The sequence below is a fragment of the Capra hircus genome, chromosome 10 (assembly GCF_001704415.2).
Source record: "Capra hircus breed San Clemente chromosome 10, ASM170441v1, whole genome shotgun sequence".
Lineage (NCBI taxonomy): Eukaryota > Metazoa > Chordata > Mammalia > Artiodactyla > Bovidae > Capra > Capra hircus.
The window spans coordinates 100,028,463-100,044,302 of NC_030817.1; the positions used below are offsets into that span (position 1 = coordinate 100,028,463).

A 15,840-nucleotide genomic window follows, 5' to 3' on the forward strand; every position below is an offset into this window, starting at 1 on the left:
TCTCAATAGCCTTTGAAATTATGTGGGCTACCTTAAGGGGCTTGGAAACCAGAATTGTGACTTCATGCTCTGGGCCAGGGGTTAGCAAATTGCTGCTGTTTTTGAAAATAGTGTTACTGGAACACAGTCATGTGCATTTATTTATGTATTGTCTGTGGCTGCTTTTGTGCTACAGCAACAAAGTCAAGAAGTTGCGATAGAAATCATATCGTTTACAGAGACTTATCCAGCTTTGCAGAATATTATCCAACCTCTGTTCCAGGTAATTTTGGTGGCCATCTTGGAAATTGCCCTCACTTGGAGTGGACTTTAACAGAGTCCAGCCAATGAATGTAGCCGATTACAGAATGTAAAGGACAGGAAGGGGTGGGGAAAGAACAGAGCAGATAGGAGACTGATTATTGCTATCTACCTGACTTTAGTGGAAAAGAGGAAGAGAAGTTGAATGGAGAGTAAATACCTCTATTGGTTGTTAAATAAAGAGAAAAGAATTAAAAATAGGTGAGGTGCAGAATTACTTTTTAAAATCTGACTTTTTAAAGTTTCATATTTCTTGAGATTTTTGTTTTATTTCTTCATTTTCAATTATTATTTCCTTTTAAAAAATTCCCTGTCCTAATTACAACTTCCAGGATTATGATGTAACAGTAGAGAATCCTTATCATGCTTTGCTTTTGATTTTAAAAAGAATGCCTGTAGTATTTCAATATTAAGAATGACATTTAATGTTGTTGGCAACTTCTGTTTCCAGCTCACTGAGTTTTTATCTTGAGTAGATAATGACGTTTTCCAAATGTTTGTTCTCTATTGAGATGATTGTATGGTTTTTCTTCTTTTATGTTTTAATGAAGTGAATGACACACACAGATGACCCAGTGCTAAACCATCTTTGCATTCTTGGAGTAAACTCAGCTTGATTCTGCTATAGTTTCTTTATACTTCTGTGTTTTATTTCCTGACACTTTGTTTAGGATATTTGTGTCAGTATTCATAAGTGATATTAGCCTATGATTATCTTTTTCACAGTACCTTTGACTTTTATATCATAACTATATTAGCCTCATAGAATGGGTTGGGGAGTATTTCCTTGATTCTTATTCTTGGAAAAGTTTGCATAAGGTTGGAATGATACGTTTCTCAAATGTTTGGTAGAAGGTGTTTATAAAACCATTTGAATCTGGTATTTTTTGTGTTGGACAGAGGAAAGGGGAAACATTTAACTCCTCCAGCTTTCAGTAGTTGTAGAACTATTAAGATTATCTATTTCTTCTTGAGTCAATTCCCCCCACCTTTGAATGTTGTTCACTTTATATGTTTGGGATCTTGTCTGTCTCTAACATTCAATCTTTTCAGAAAACCAACCTTTTGCTCTTAACAAAAAGGTATACAATGAAAAGGAAGGCATCTTCTCAGCAGAGCTGAGACTTCCAGAGGCAGTCAGTGTACTTTTGTGTATCCTTTCAATGACATTTTTATCTTTTTCAGTTCAGTTCAGTCGCTCAGTCGTGTCCAATTCTTTGCGACCCCATGAATTGCAGCACAGCAGGCCTCCCTGTCCATCACCAACTCCCGGAGTTCACTCAGACTCACGTCCATCGAGCCAGTGATGCCATTCAGCCATATCCTGTTGTCCCCTTCTCCTCCTGCCTCCAATCCCTCCCAGCATCAAAGTCTTTTCCAATGACTCAACTCTTGCATGAGGTGGCCAAAGTATTAGAGTTTCAGCTTTAGCATCAGTCCTTCCAGTGAACACCCAGGACTGATCTCCTTCAGAATGGACTGGTTGGATCTCCTTGCAGTCCAAGGGACTCTCAAGAGTCTTCTCCAACACCACAGTTCAAACGCAGCAATTCTTCGGCGCTCAGCCTTCCTCAGAGTCCAACTCTCACATCCATACATGACCACTGGAAAAACCATAGCCTTGACTAGACAGACCTTTGTTGGCAAAGTAATGTCTCTGCTTTTGAATATGCGATCTAGGTTGGTCATAACTTTTCTTCCAAGGAGTAAGCGTCTTTTAATTTCATGGCTGCAGTCACCATCTGCAGTGATTTTGGAGCCCCCAAAAATAAAATCTGACACTGTTTCCACTGTTTCCCCATCTATTTGCCATGAAGTGATGGGACCAGATGCCATGATCTTCGTTTTCTGAATGTTGAGCTTTAAGCCAACTTTTTCACTCTCCTCTTTCACTTTCATCAAGAGGCTTTTTAGTTCCTCTTCACTTTCTGCCATAAGGGTGGTGTCATCTGCATATCTGAGGTTATTGATATTTCTCCCGGCAATCTTGATTCCAGCTTGTGCTTCTTCCAGCCCAGCGTTTCTCATGATGTACTCTGCATATAAGTTAAATAAGCAGGGTGACAGTATACAGCCTTGACGTACTCCTTTTCCTATTTGGAACCAGTCTGTTGTTCCATGTCCAGTTCTAACTGTTGCTTCCTGACCTGCATACAGATTTCTCAAGAGGCAGGTCAGGTGGTCTGGTTCCCATCTCTTTCAGAATTTTCCACAGTTTACTGTGATCCACACAAAGGCTTTAGCCTAGTCTATAAAGCAGAAATAGATGTTTTTCTGGAACTCTCTTGCTTTTTTGATGATCCAGTGGATGTTGGCAATTTGATCTCTGGTTCCTCTGCCTTCATCTTTTTACAACCCTTTTATTTTTTATTAAAACAGGATGAACAGTATGAGACATAGTGATCCATACTCTGTTTTCTCTCTTTTTTTGTTTTTACATCAACCTCATTTTTTAAATGCCAGTGTAATATCCCACTGCATGGATGTATCCTGTTTAATTAAAAGTAGTTATACTTTTATACCCAGTAAAAACCTTTCCCATTTGTTTGACATAACCTAAGAACTTGATTTATTACCCCTATTCTAGTAACAGACATAATCATTTCAGAGGTCCAACAGGCCTTCCATGTGCCTTACCCTTTCACAAATAAGTCAAAATTAAAATGTTCGTTGCTCTATAACAGCCTCCTTGAAAGAAGGTATATTCCATTTAAGTATTTTTAATTAAAAGCACAACCCTTTTCTATAATTTAAATGCCATATAATGTTCTTAAGCATTTAAATCCCTGTTTCTTTTGTAATTCACCCTAATGTGTAGTATAAGAAATTGATGCCGCTTTATGTTTGCTCATGGCTGTCCTGTTGCCCTTGCCATGTATTTAAAGTCCATCTTCTGTTTTTTTTTTTTTAAGTCCATCTTCTGACATGCTTTTGAGATGCTACCTTTATTATGACTAAGTTGCATGTACTTCTGAAATTTAAAAAAAACATGTTCCCTTGGTTGATCTATTCATCTGCCAGTATCATAGCTTTTTAAAGCCTTTTTATTTTTAAATAACTTTGTACTTATAAAAGAGTTAGAAAAATAAGAGAGTTCTTATGTACCCTTCAGTTAGTTTCTCCTAATGTTAACATCTTATATATCCATAGTATAATGACAAGAACTGAGAAATTAGCTTACTGATACAGTAAACTTCATACTGTTTTGCTTTTAATGGGTTTGCAGCACTAATTTAATATGACGTAGGTATACTCTTGCTCTTCCCTTCATATTTTCCCTTTTTTGCTCTTTTTTTTTCAGTTGTCTAGCTATAGAAAACAAAATTTAAAGAAATTTGTATAGTATTTATATTGGGACCATGTAAAACTAACTCAGGGAGAAATAACATCATGATGATACTGAATCTCTAGTACGCAAACAAGATATGTCTTTGCATTTGCTGAAATCTACCTTTGTGTCTCTCAGAAGTGTTCCATAGTTCTCCTCATACATGTTTTGAACTCTTTATTCAGTTTATGCCAATTTTTCTTAATTATAGACAAGATCTTTTCTTCCATTTTATCTTTTATCTGGTTTCTCTTTGTACATGTGAAGGAAAGATTTCTATATGTTTCATACATCACTAAATTACCAGATTATCTTGTAGTAATACTTAGTTGATTCTTTTGGATATTCTGGTTATTTAATTGTACCCCTGCCAGTAGTATTCCTTTCTGATTTCATTCTCTGTGTTGACTGATAAAATGAGTAAGACTGGTAAAAATGGGGCTTTCCCTGACTTTAGTAATACAGTGTGTCTAGTATTTCCTCATTGGGTGGTGCTGGCTTATGTGGGGTTGAAATATATTGTGTAAAAAAGTGTGCTTTTATATCCAGTATTTTCAACAAGAATGGGCATTGAATTTTTAAAGCGTCTTTTCATCACCTTTGACATGATAATATTTTTCTTCTGTGTAGCTCTATTAATGTGTTGAGTGATATCAATTTTACAACAGTGATTTTTGTTGTAAATTTTAGATTTTCCTTCTCTTTTGGTTAGTTTTGATAAAATACACTTTCTAGGAAATTATCTGTTTCATTTAGTTTTCAAGTTTGTTTACATAGACTTGAGCAAAGTAGTCTTTTATGATTCTTTTGGTTTCTTTTTGTATTGATATTTTCTTCTTTTTTCATTACCATCTAATAGGACTGACAGCTACATCTTTTTAAAAATTCATTAAACCAGAATAAAAGCAGTTTAATTTTTTTTAATCCCAAACTTCTTAATTTATAATAATCTTTCAGATTTAATTTTAATTGAGTATCCCTTACCTACCTAAACTTTTCTGCCTCCTTGCATTGATTTCTTAGGATCATTGTGAATTTGTTTCTAGTGAACATGTGGATAAAGGTCTAAATAACAGTCCTTTTGCTTTCTTCTCCCCTGCCTTACTTTTAAGGGAGATTCTTCCTGGTCTCCTGCATCTCCTGCATTGGCAAGCCGTTTCTCTACTACTGAGCCACCTGGGACACCCTATCTATTTTATACCGTACCACTAATAAGCATCTCTACAAAGAGGCAGCGGGTGACTGATGACTCAGGAAGAATCCACCTGCAATGCAGGAGACCTGAGCTCAATTCCTGGATCAGGAATATCTCCTGAAAATGGGAATGACTCCCTTCTCCAGTATCCTTGCCTGGAGAATTCCATCGACAGAGGAGCCTGGCATGCTACAGTCCAAAGAGTTGGCTCCCAAAGAGTTGGACAGGAATGAGCAACTAACCCTTTCACTTACTGAAAAGCCTATTTTAGATCTTTGTATATTCTCAGTAATGTGAAAGATTCAGAGATTTTTCCCATTTCATCAGATAAATTTTGAGGTTTTTTTTTTTTTTAATGATGCTGGGTGATTTGCATTTACGATATATTTGGTATGAAATTCTTGTGATTGTTTAAAAGGCTTTCTAAAACAAATTTATGATTTTTTAAAAATTTTGCATTAAGCAATTTTGAACTAGGTATGGCTGCAACATATTAAAAGGACACAAAGCAAAGTATTACCTCAAAACATCTTATTTTTCTTATAAAATTATATGAAAACATCCTGCTTTCTAAAGCAGAAATGACTTAAGTGTTTTGATTCTGGAGGGAGAGAAAAAAAAAATGATGGGATGTTTTAATTGTCCACTTAAAGGGCTGAATTCTTTTTTGTTCCAGTAAAGAGCACTTTTAGTAGTCTTTTGCTCAGTTTGCCCATCTGGCTTTTTTTGTAATTGTGTATGGTTATAACCTCTGTGTCTTAACATAATTCCAGGAATTTTCTCTGTCCCTGTATTATTACTTTTTCTCTTGTTTATACTATTTTAGTGGAAAATTGCCTGTTAGGCTTTTATTTGGAATGAGGAATTTTAGGGCGTACGTTACTAAATGCTGTCAGATTCCCACCTTTGTCAGGTGATGTTTAATATGCTGCCTCTTTGTAGAGATGCTTATTAGTGGTATAGTATAAAATATATAGGCCGTCCCAGGTGGCTCAGTAGTAGAGAAACGGCTTGCCAATGCAGGAGACGCAGGAGACTGGGGTTCAGTCCCTGGGTCAGGAAGATACCCTGGAGGAGGAAATGACAACCCACACCAGTGTTTTTGCCTGGATCATCCCATGGACAGAGGAGCCTGGTGGCTGCCATCCATGGAGTTGCAAAGAGTCAGACACAGCTGAGCATGCATGTACACAAAACAGATAAGTGATCCCACTTGTGAATTTCTCCTTTGTTTCTGATATACCTTCTCAGTCCTTTTTCAAAAGAGTCACCTCTTGTCCATTGGTCAGAGGACGGAGGCTTATAACAGTAGATTAACATTAGGTCTTACTAAGGAAGTTACGTTTCAAGTGTATTTTCGTGATATAACTTACACAGGACTTTTATTTTTAGGCCCTTCTTTTGTTTCTCAATTCTAATAATATCCCTGTAAATTATACTAAAAAGGTAGTGAATGTCCATTTTACAAATGGTGAAATAAATTAAAATTCAGGGACAAAAGTAAAGGCATGACCAAGACCAAAATTAAGACCCATATCTCCAAATCCAAGTCCAGCGCTCATTCTTTTCAGTCGTGAAGGTTTTTGAGGGTGCTCTCCACCACCCAGGACTCTGTTTCCACCTCAGTTTACAGTAGGTGGCACCGGATTTATCGTCCCTAGCTGTTGGAGAACAGACGAGACCTGTGTCACTTGATTTCCCGTGTTAGGGAATCCCTTCCAGTTGCTGAACCACAATATTGTCATAACTAGCCAGTGTTGTAATTTGTCTGCCTTATTTCATATAGTGGATTTTTAATGCAGAAACATTTTTTTAATGTCCAGATCTATTAAGTATTGCTTGAGTACAAACTTTGTTATACTTTTTAACTCTTAGAGATAGGTAGAATTTTATTTATTCCATAGAAATTAAACTACAAAGAGGATCTGGGTCTTTGGAACTTCGTTGGTCTGAACATAACTTCTAGCATTCTCTAATTCTTCAGGCCAAGGACCTCTTATTACCTGACTGTCCTCTGTATCTTTCTTTTCTCCCCTCTTCTTTCATGGTAATGTCATTAATAGCCAGGCTCTGCTTCACTTCTCTTTCACAGTCTCTACTGCTAAAATCATCCGTTTTCTTCAAGTGTCTTTCAGCCTCAACGTGAGCACAGTGGGTCCCGTGATACGTGTGCCATAGCGTGGCCTGTTATATTCATCCTTTTGGATAAATGTAATAGAATTTTATGTTAGCAATTATTATCATCTTTCTTTCCAAAAGATTTGAAGTCTCAATCCAATCCTCTCCCTTGTGTCTGTTTTGTTAAATGACCGCCTTTTTAATGAGGCCTTCTTGGAACTTCGTATTTCCCCATGGATAATGTTTAAGACTAGCCTTTTATCAAATGAAAAGTGGTAGACTGCAGTGCTTAATCTCATTAATCCATTTGGGCTATGAAATTGTGTGACTGTTGGACAAAATCCAGAAATAAATTAATATGACCAATATAAATATATTTCTTACCAATAACTGCATTTCCTAAGTCTTGTCTGTAAGACCATTTAAAATATCTTTGAAACCTCGAAAAAATTCTAACCTGATAGAAATCTTACCCATCTGTAAAAAGGCAGGTGTTTTTCAGACACTACTGAAGTTCTCTTCTGTTTTAAATCTTATTTGTCTTTAGTTAAAACCCCGGTATTTCATCTTCTCAGAAAGGTGCTGCCACCCGCACAGTGTTGTTTTGAGACTGAAACTGCTGCGTTAACACAGCTCTTATTAAATGTCTCCGAGGTTTTGTTTCTTTATCCCTTTCTTTGTAACAAGCAGCCACTCTATTTTTCAGTAGTGAATTTCAAAATCCTTTTTAACCTTATAGGTCCAGGGGTAGCCAAGGATGGCTGCAGCTTCATATGATCAGTTGTTAAAGCAAGTTGAGGCCCTGAAGATGGAGAACTCAAATCTTCGACAAGAGCTAGAAGATAATTCCAATCATCTTACAAAACTGGAAACTGAGGCATCTAATATGAAGGTATCAAGACTGTGACTTTAAATTGTAGTGTATCCGTTTTTATTCCATGTTTCTTCCTGTAAACTTGGGTTAGACACTTCACTTACTTAGAAGTGTATTTTTTAAGTTAAGCAGTAATTTGTAAACTCTTTCTGGCAACAGTTAACATTGATATTTTCAGTCCAAATGTTTTTAATTCATTCAGCAAATCATATAAAGAAAATGATTATAAAACCACAGTGACTAAGTAGTTAGTCCTTAGTTATTTTTAAGCTTAAAAATGAGAGACCAGCTTCACCATCGCTATAGTGAGGCTGCGGGTCCTGTGTGACTCTAGCCTTGCAACTGCAGGATTAATCGTCAGAATTAGAACAGATGGTAGTCACAGCCCCAGCCCCCTCAGATCCTGTCACCACTGAAGTGCTGCAGTGACAGACCATCAAGAAATTTGGGGTGACCTGACGAGAAGAGTCCTGAAGTGAAGATTAGTACCTGACTCTGTTTTTGGCTTTACCATAAACTGAGCTACAGACTGTAGGGTGCCCTTCCAGAATTAAATTGCTTTATTTGAAAAGTAGTCGTTGCACTAACAGATGATGTCCACGACCCCTTCCAGCCCTGAAATTGGTTTGCTCCATAGCATTGAAAAGCTGTGATAACCTCCATGAAAAGTTATAAAATACTCAGTGTGCACTGGGAAAATATGTTCTTATTTCAAAATAATTGCAGTTAAAACTTTAACTGTTTTAATTTCCAGTTAGGCAGATTTTCCTTTCACTGAATTTAATAGAACTGGAGGTCATCAACAAACTGTTACCTCCTTCTCTTTAAAAAAAGAAATCCTTCTTGCTACATGATTTTTCTGCGCCTTGGCTATTTTACCATCTGGGTTTCTGACCCTCTTCTTCCTGTCTGCTCACTCCTCTTACTCCCTGTTCATTTATTATTCTCTTCTGTTTCTTTTCCCATGCATTTTGAGGTCTCTCTTATTCTTCAGGCTTCTGTGCACTAACTGAACCATTGAGCTGCCCCTCTCTTCCCCTTTTACTCAGTATCATAGCAGTTTAGCCTTTTACTCATATGAACCTTTCTTTCTTTTTCTCTCTCTCCCTCCCTTTCTTTCTCTTCTATCCATAAATCTTTTCTACTCTGTTGCCTGTTTCTGTGGCAGTAACAATGACAGATCTCCAAGATACCTATCTCAAGTCCTCCATAAAGAAATATTTTTTCCTATAGACTATAAAGAAACATTTTTTTCTCACCACAAACCGTGAAAACAGCTGAATCAATTATCTACTAGGTTAAAAAAGAGTAGTTTGGTATTTTAACACTGATCAACATAATGTATCTAAAATTATTGTACATGACATGTGGTTTTAAAAGTTTAAAGATACAAAATTTAAACTTCCCAGCGGGACTAATCCTTTATCTGCTTCAGAAATATATTTTGTAGAGAATTCTTCCTAGCACACCTGTCTGAATGTCTCTTGTGCAGAATTCTGAGTCCCCTTTTAAAGTTTTTTCTTTTTTTAACTAGAGCAAATCGAAACTTCATTTTGGTGAAACATTTTAACATACCTTTAGACCCATCTCCATGGATGAGAATGCTGAAGTGTGGAATGTCTCTCAGAGTAACAATATAAGTCAGGTCCTTAAATTTCTGTGATGAAATACCAGGTTGACCTCTTAGCAATGGGCTATAATATACATCATGAATATTAGTATTTAAGGTATGTCTGAATTCAACCATGAATTAGTGAGTGTTTTTACAGACATCCTTGCAAAGCCATCCACATATTTCTTCAGGATTTAGTGTATGGTATCATAGCAGTTATGCCCTTATACTGAAATTATTTATCTATCTCTCCTTTCAAGAAGCTTTTTGAAAAAAAAGAAGCAGCGGCTTTATGGTATTAACAGGAAATACCATGCTCTGTTTATTTTGTCTTAAAATATTGATGTGTGGAAAGACACTTGGAAACATTGGAATTTACTACATTGGATTAAAGTTAATCTGAAACAATGGTTATTTCTCAAAAAAAAATCACTTTTTAGACTCTGTAATACATCATATGATCTTGTATTATGTTTACTGATCATTCGTATGTAATCCTGTGGACGGCAAGGTGTGTCTCTTCCAACTAGATTAATTTCGGGATTTCTGAAATTTATACAGTAGTACCATCTAGTGGCAAAAGAGAATAGTGCTTTGCTATTGATTACATGTCATTGATAGTATAAAAATATTGTGTGTGTGTGTGACAGTCAGGGAAATATGTGTACAGTAGTTAAGGAAATGTGAGCATTGACTGTATTTGAGAATATTAAGAAAATGTTTATTTTTTAGGTCTAATGATGGCATTGTGATTGTGTTTAGAAAAAATCCCTTTTTAAATATACATGTAGAATTTTTTTAGAGAAAAAGCAGTATGATGACTGAGATTTGTTTTTCGAATAAATTTGGGTTGAGAGGGAATGGAGGAAGTGGTTATAAGTATAGATAAAAGAAGCCCATGAATTGGTAATTATTGAACTAACGTGAGGATACATAGGAGTTCGTTACATTGTTCTCATACATATACATTTATGTATATACTTGATGCTTCTGTAATTAAACTACAGATTTTGTGGGATTTAGAATAAGAATGCAGCAATTATAGCTAAACTGAAGGGAAATTATATTCTATACTTTTTACTCCAGGGCAGGAAGTCAGTGTGATTTACTTTAAAATACTGAGTATCACAGCATGATAAATATGGTGAAAAGTTAAGTTAGTTGCACAGTCGTGTCTGCCTCTGCGATTCCTTGGACTGCAGCCTGTCCCGCTCCTCTATCCATGGAATTCTCCAGGCAGGAGTACTGGATTGGTTGACATTTCCTTCTCAAAAATATGGTGAGGTATGAAGCATTTAAACTGAAAGATGGCATGGTATAGAAAAATATGTCTAGGTAACATTTTTTTTTTTAATTTTTTTTTTTAATTTTAAAATCTTTAATTCTTACAAGCATTCCCAAACATGAACCCCCCTCCCACCTCCCTCCCCACAGCATCTCTCTGGGTCATCCCCATGCACCAGCCCCAAGCAAGCTGCACCCTACGTCAGACATGGACTGGCGATTCAATTCTTACATGACAGTATACATGTTAGAATTCCCATTCTCCCAAATCATCCCACCCTCTCCCTCTCCCTCTGAGTCCAAAAGTCCGTTATACACATCTGTGTCTTTTTTCCTGTCTTGCATACAGGGTCGTCATTGCCATCTTCCTAAATTCCATGTATATGTGTTAGTATACTGTATTGGTGTTTTTCTTTCTGGCTTACTTCACTCTGTATAATTGGCTCCAGTTTCATCCATCTCATCAGAACTGATTCAAATGAATTCTTTTTAACTGCTGAGTAATACTCCATTGTGTATATATGTACCACAGCTTTCTTATCCATTCATCTGCTGATGGACATCTAGGTTGTTTCCATGTCCTGCCTATTATCAACAGTGCTGCGATGAACATTGGGGTACATGTGTCTCTTTCAATTCTGGTTTCCTCTGTGTGTATGCCCAGCAGTGGGATTGCTGGGTCATAAGGTAGTTCTATTTGCAATTTTTTAAGGAATCTCCACACTGTTCTCCATAGTGGCTGTACTAGTTTGCATTCCCACCAACAGTGTAGGAGGGTTCCCTTTTCTCCACACCCTCTCCAGCATTTATTGCTTGCAGATTTTTGGATCGCAGCCATTCTGACTGGTGTTCTAGGTAACATTTTAACCAACTGTTTATATCTCTTGTATTTTAGCAAAATGAAGTATTTATACATTGTTTTTTAGCTGTAAAACCATGTACATGGAAAGTGTCTTATTTTCAGAGTGTAAGAAAAAAAAATGAGAAGTAAAAATTCAAATTGGCATAGTTCATAATTTATTTTGAAGATTTAATTACCAAGTATACTTTTATCTAGTAATAAAAAATATCAGTAACTATGACATAGCGAGAAAAAAAGAAGTGGGTCAAGTTGAAACGCCCTGGAAATGACAGTTACTCAGTGATATTTTCTGTTCACTTATATGACCACAGTAATTTGTCTGTACTAATTAATTCTCTCATGGTTTTAAAATCTTAACATGTTTTTAAAATAATGTTTGATTATATGATTTTTAAAAACCAGACTTCCAGAATTAATAAATACAAATGAGTATTTTCTCCTTTAAAATTACATATTAATTTTAAAAACTGTCATTTCTCAAAACATTCTTTTGAAATATTTTGTTTGGAATTGCTTTGTAGTTGTGTAGCATTTTCTTTTAAAAACCTTTTTGAAATTAAGGACTTCTTTTTTGGCTGTTTTCAGTATGCAGCCCCAAGCAGTTAATCAGCCCTACCGCAGCAACACTGATAAAACAAAAAGAAGAAAACGCTGGATAAAAACAAAAACCATTCTTTTAAAGACATTGGAGAACTGTGAAATCATCCAGGACTGTATTAACTAAAATTCCTAAGAGGAAAGAGCCCTTTCTAGATGAGCTGAGATCACCAGTAATCTTATTCGCAGGGTGTTTGCTGATTCTGGGGACAGACTGATGGTTAATCATTGGCACAGGCATCAAGACTCCACTGGAGGAAAGAAACTGGACAAACACGCGGGCGTATGTGAAGTATTGACGTTTAGAAGAGCTCCACGTGTATGACTAGTTTCTCACGTTTCCTCCAAATACATGGGATTAGCTGAGTCTTGTTGAGGGGAAGATGCTGGGGTGGACTAGGAAGCAGAATATTAGGAGGAATGTCTTGCTAAAGGAACACTTTCACACAGCAGGTCTCCTCAGTCTGAATTTAAGAGAAGAGATACATTCAAAGAACTCAGCAAACCAAATCAGATGTGAAAGGGAAAGTCACCCAGTCGTGTCCAACCCTTTGCATCCCCATGGACTATACAGTCCACGGAATTCTCCAGGCCAGAATCCTGGAGTGGGTGGCCTTTCCCTTCTCCAGAGGGTCCTCCCAACCCAGGGATCAAACCCAGGTCTCCCGCATTGCAGGCAAATTCTTTACCAACTGAGCTATTAGGAAATCCCATATGAATTTCACTTAAGCTGCATCTGCAACCCATTTTCAGTTGTTGGTTGAGGGAAATCAGACCCCAGTGGTGGAAAGGGCAGACTCTGTAAGGGAAACTCTAACCTCAGTCTTCCTTGTTCTTGTATACATAATGACTGGCATACAGTTAAAAGCACAAGAAATACAAAGAAATAGGGAAATGACTGATAACCAGCAGAGCAAACAGGTAATAGAAGCAAATCCCAAGACGACCCACGTCCTGTAAGCAAGAGTTAGGGATTTCAACATAGTTATTTTAAATGTTTTGAAGAAAATGATGTATTAAATGGATAGAGAGTCAGAAAATCTCGACAGAGAATTGGAATCTATAATTAGGAAGAATCAAACTTAAACCTTGCTGGTAGGAGTATAAAATGGCACAAACACTTTGAAAAACCATTCAGCAGTTTCTTTTAATCACGGTGACTAAGCATTTAAATCTCCAGATATATATTTGAGAGAAGTGAGTACATGTGTCCACCTGGAGATAAGTGTAGGAATGTACATAGTAGCATTCTTCGTAGTAGCTTCCAACCTGGCAACAACCCAGATGCCCATCAAAAGGATAAGGGATGTATCCGTGGAGATGTAGTCTTACAGTGGACAACTGCGCAGTATTAAACAACTGATACATACAGTAGCACGGATGAGTGTCATAGAGACTTTGGTGAGCAAAAAACACAAGACGCAAAAGACTGTATACTGTGTGGTTTCATTTATATGCAATTCACAAGCATGCTAACTGATAACAAAAATCAGAGTACTGGTTACTTCTGGAGAATGAATATTGGTTGGTAAGGGGCAAAAGGGAACCTTCTGAGATACTGGAAATGCTCTGTGTCTTCCCTGGGTGGCGATTACATGGATACTTGGATTATGTAAGAAAAATAAGATTGGTATGCTTTTCATATGTATGTTCTATCTCAGTAAAACAGAAAAGAAATGAGCTTAATTTTTATTATGGAATAGACACGATCTGTTCACAAGGAAGTAGTAATGTAGTCATGCTGGATGGTGTCATCGTGAGACAGAGTAACTGGATCTATAAATTAACTGCATTTTTTTGAGATTCATAACTCAGAATTTACAAGAATGATTTAAGAGAACACATTCGAATAAGGAGCTTTTCAAGATAGCTGCTTTGAAAATTTAATTTTTTTGACTTTAAATTTCAAGAATTTTATTTACTTTATGGTTATTACTTTTACCAATAGACTTCTATCCATATGCACAGAAACTTAAAACTTACAAGGTATGTATATTCACTATTTTTAAAATTTAGGAAATACAGACAAAAAGAGATCAAACTCACCCATTTAAAAAAAATTTTTTTCATGTTGGTAGGTGATGGACAGGGAGGCCTGGTGTGTTGCAATTCATGGGGTCTCAAAGAGTCAGACACAGCTGAGTGACTGAACTGAACTGAACTGAACCTTTGATAATGTGTATATTTTTCTCTCTGTGCATTTTATGCAGGCGTGCATTCAATGGGATCATATTTTGCAGCGAGCTTTTTAATTTAATACAGCCATCTTTTCATGTCATTAAGTATTTGATAGTATTTTCTAGTTGTATAATATTCTGTTGTTTGGCTAATGCCATAAATTTATTTAATCCTTTATTGTTGAACATGCAGATTTACATGGCCTTTTCATTTCTCTTGTTGGTGTTATTTTAATTTTTCCTTATTTTTAATATGTTTTTTAAAAACCAGTAATGTGCCATTAATTTTCAAAAATGAAGTATATGTCCTATGACATGCCAGGGATTTCTTTTAATTGTTGCTTTTGAATTCTTAAATGCTTGTACTTTTTCTGAAAACAATATTTGTTTTGGTAATATCTGTTGTTTTAAAATGAGAAAACCAAAAACAAAAATTGCTTGAAATCCCAACTTGTATAGAATACTCACTGTTAACACCTGATGATAGACTCTAGAGATGGATTGTGTATAAAGACAGACCTGATCAGAGCTGTGCTTTAAGAGTCTTATTAATCTGTGAATTCTGTGCAAGGTAGGACCATTTAAGAGATTATTTCAGTAGTTTTGGTGGGGTCAACAGCCAGGATAATGACATAAGAATAGAAAAGAGATGGCTGATAAGAGATATTGGGCCTAGAATACAGAACTGATAACTGATGAGGGAGATGAAAGAGGCGAGGCTGAAGATTTGAGCCTAAAGGGAAAAGAAGGCTACTGCTATTTAACTGAACAGATATAAGGCAAGGAACAGGATTTAATGGCACAGGGTGATAGCTTGGACGTTTACAGATACAGTGCATATCATCCAGACACACTTAATGTAAGGCATCTATCAGTCATAATGGGAAAATGAGTCTGAAGTTGTGAGGTTAGGATTAGAGACATATCATTGATAGTTCCTTGAGAAAGGTAATTGTTGAATTGGAAGACTAAGGATAATAAGAAATAAGATTAAAAGATCATTGAATTGCAAGCAGCAGTGGATGGAAGTAGACTCAGGATCCTGAAAACTGCAGGTAGCCTCCAGTGGTAATTCTCAAACTTTATGGAAGAGAATTGTGTCCTGATGTTTATAGTAATCTACATTCATTCAAGAAAGACATCCTTGTGCAAATTTATTTCCTGTCTCGCAGTTGTGATACACTGACATAATTTCTGACTGTAAATAACAGTCACCTCCACGTTCCCACATCTACTTATCTAAGCCTTTTAACTTCCAACATGGTCTTTGTTTGAAGGTCAGATCATTAAGGTCACAGGCTATTTCTTATTGTTAACATAGGAATTCTTAATGCTTTTAATGTGACTGTCAAGGTAAACCACTGACATAGTCTTTACTGTATTTACTCTAATTGACAGGTTTCCTTTTTAGTCTATTTATGGATCCTTTTTTACGTAGAGGAACACTGCCCATAGCTGTAGGATTGTAACTGTTCAAATACAGTGTTTTGCAT

General features: G+C 36.3%; 1 protein-coding gene across 8 annotated transcripts in view; it reads left to right on the top strand.

Annotated features, from left to right (window-relative positions):
- The window catches only part of APC (APC, WNT signaling pathway regulator), a 139,641-nt gene that overhangs the window by 47,355 nt on the left and 76,446 nt on the right, over positions 1 to 15,840 (top strand). For 4 of the 8 annotated variants that reach the window (XM_018053744.1, XM_018053746.1, XM_018053745.1 and 1 more), the window contains exon 2: positions 7,681 to 7,833. The exons of the other annotated variants lie outside the window; for them this stretch is intronic. In XM_018053744.1, coding sequence (XP_017909233.1) covers positions 7,699 to 7,833 — 135 coding nt within the window. In that variant the 5' untranslated portion in view covers positions 7,681 to 7,698. The remainder of the gene's footprint in view (positions 1 to 7,680; positions 7,834 to 15,840) is intronic. 8 annotated transcript variants of the gene reach the window in all.